At 37.7% G+C, this 1163-nt stretch overlaps 1 protein-coding gene across 2 annotated transcripts in view; it reads right to left on the reverse strand.

Annotated features, from left to right (window-relative positions):
* The window catches only part of NDUFB3 (NADH:ubiquinone oxidoreductase subunit B3), a 15045-nt gene that overhangs the window by 6766 nt on the left and 7116 nt on the right, over positions 1-1163 (reverse strand). For both annotated transcript variants that reach the window (XM_017876018.1, XM_017876028.1), the window contains exon 2: positions 163-304. In XM_017876018.1, coding sequence (XP_017731507.1) covers positions 163-302 — 140 coding nt within the window. In that variant the 5' untranslated portion in view covers positions 303-304. The remainder of the gene's footprint in view (positions 1-162; positions 305-1163) is intronic.

The raw sequence follows: 1163 nt of genomic DNA on the forward strand, positions 1-1163 counted from the left end.
AAAAAAAAAGGAACTCCCATTTTGGGGGGTAACATTTTGCTTAACTGGGGCTCAAAGTAAAAAGCCATTTTTCATGATTCTCTAAGGAGAATACATTGAAAAGCAACATAGACACTTAATTTTCTAGGATACATTCTATCTAAATTGCTTAACTCATCTTACCGGCCCCATGGATCCCTTAGCCCTTTTGCAGCCAGCTTCTTCTGGATATCTTCTAATGGTGTCCCTTCTATCTTCCATTGTCTATAATCTGGAAGTTCCATTTTATGGTGTCCATGTTCATGTTCATGTCCATAGGCCATGTCTATAAGGAAAATATTAACACAAGTGAGATATATGCAAATTGTAGATATCAAATACCCAAATTTATTGTTTATGTTTTAAGGTGAAGCATTTAATATTTAAAAAAAAAAAGCCAATATAAATACTTGTAAATTTCAGTTAAAAGATTTTATAAAAGTGTCTTATTCCACAACCATGTTCAGTGAGGAAATACACATACACAAAATATAAAAAAGAAAAATAATTGGCAATCCCACCACTCAGAGATAACCACTTACTATCTGGTTCTTTTCTTCATTATAACAATAGTAAACATTTATGGAGTCCTATGTGCCAGGTGTACTATGCTAAGATGCTTTATGTGTATTAACTCCATTACTTCTAAAACAACTCTTTGAACTTAAATTATGAGTTCCCCATTTTACAGATACGGACAATGAAACTCCAAGCAGTTAAGTAACTTTCCAAAGGTAACAAAAATAGTATAGCTGGGATTAGAAACTTGCAGTTTAGTTTCAGAACCCTGCTCCTAACTTATTATTATTATTATTACTTCTTTTTGAGACGGAGTCTTGCTCTGTCGCTCAGGCTAGAATGCAGTGGTGGATCTTGGCTCACTGCAAGCTCTGTCTCCCGGGTTCACGCCATTCTCCTGCCTCAGCCTCCCGGGTAGCTGGGACTACAGGCGCCTGCCACCACGCCCGGCTAATTTTTTGTATTTTTAGTGAAGACAGGGTTTCACCATGTTAGCCAGGATGGTCTCTATCTCCTGACCTCGTGATCTGCCCACCAAAGTGTTGGGATTACAGGTGTGAGTCAGCGCACCCGGCCTCCTGCTAACTTCTAAGCAATATTGTTTTCCTTTTGAATCCTTTCTTTTT

This window comes from Rhinopithecus bieti, unplaced genomic scaffold, assembly GCF_001698545.2.
Source record: "Rhinopithecus bieti isolate Rb0 unplaced genomic scaffold, ASM169854v2 scaffold_980, whole genome shotgun sequence".
NCBI lineage: Eukaryota > Metazoa > Chordata > Mammalia > Primates > Cercopithecidae > Rhinopithecus > Rhinopithecus bieti.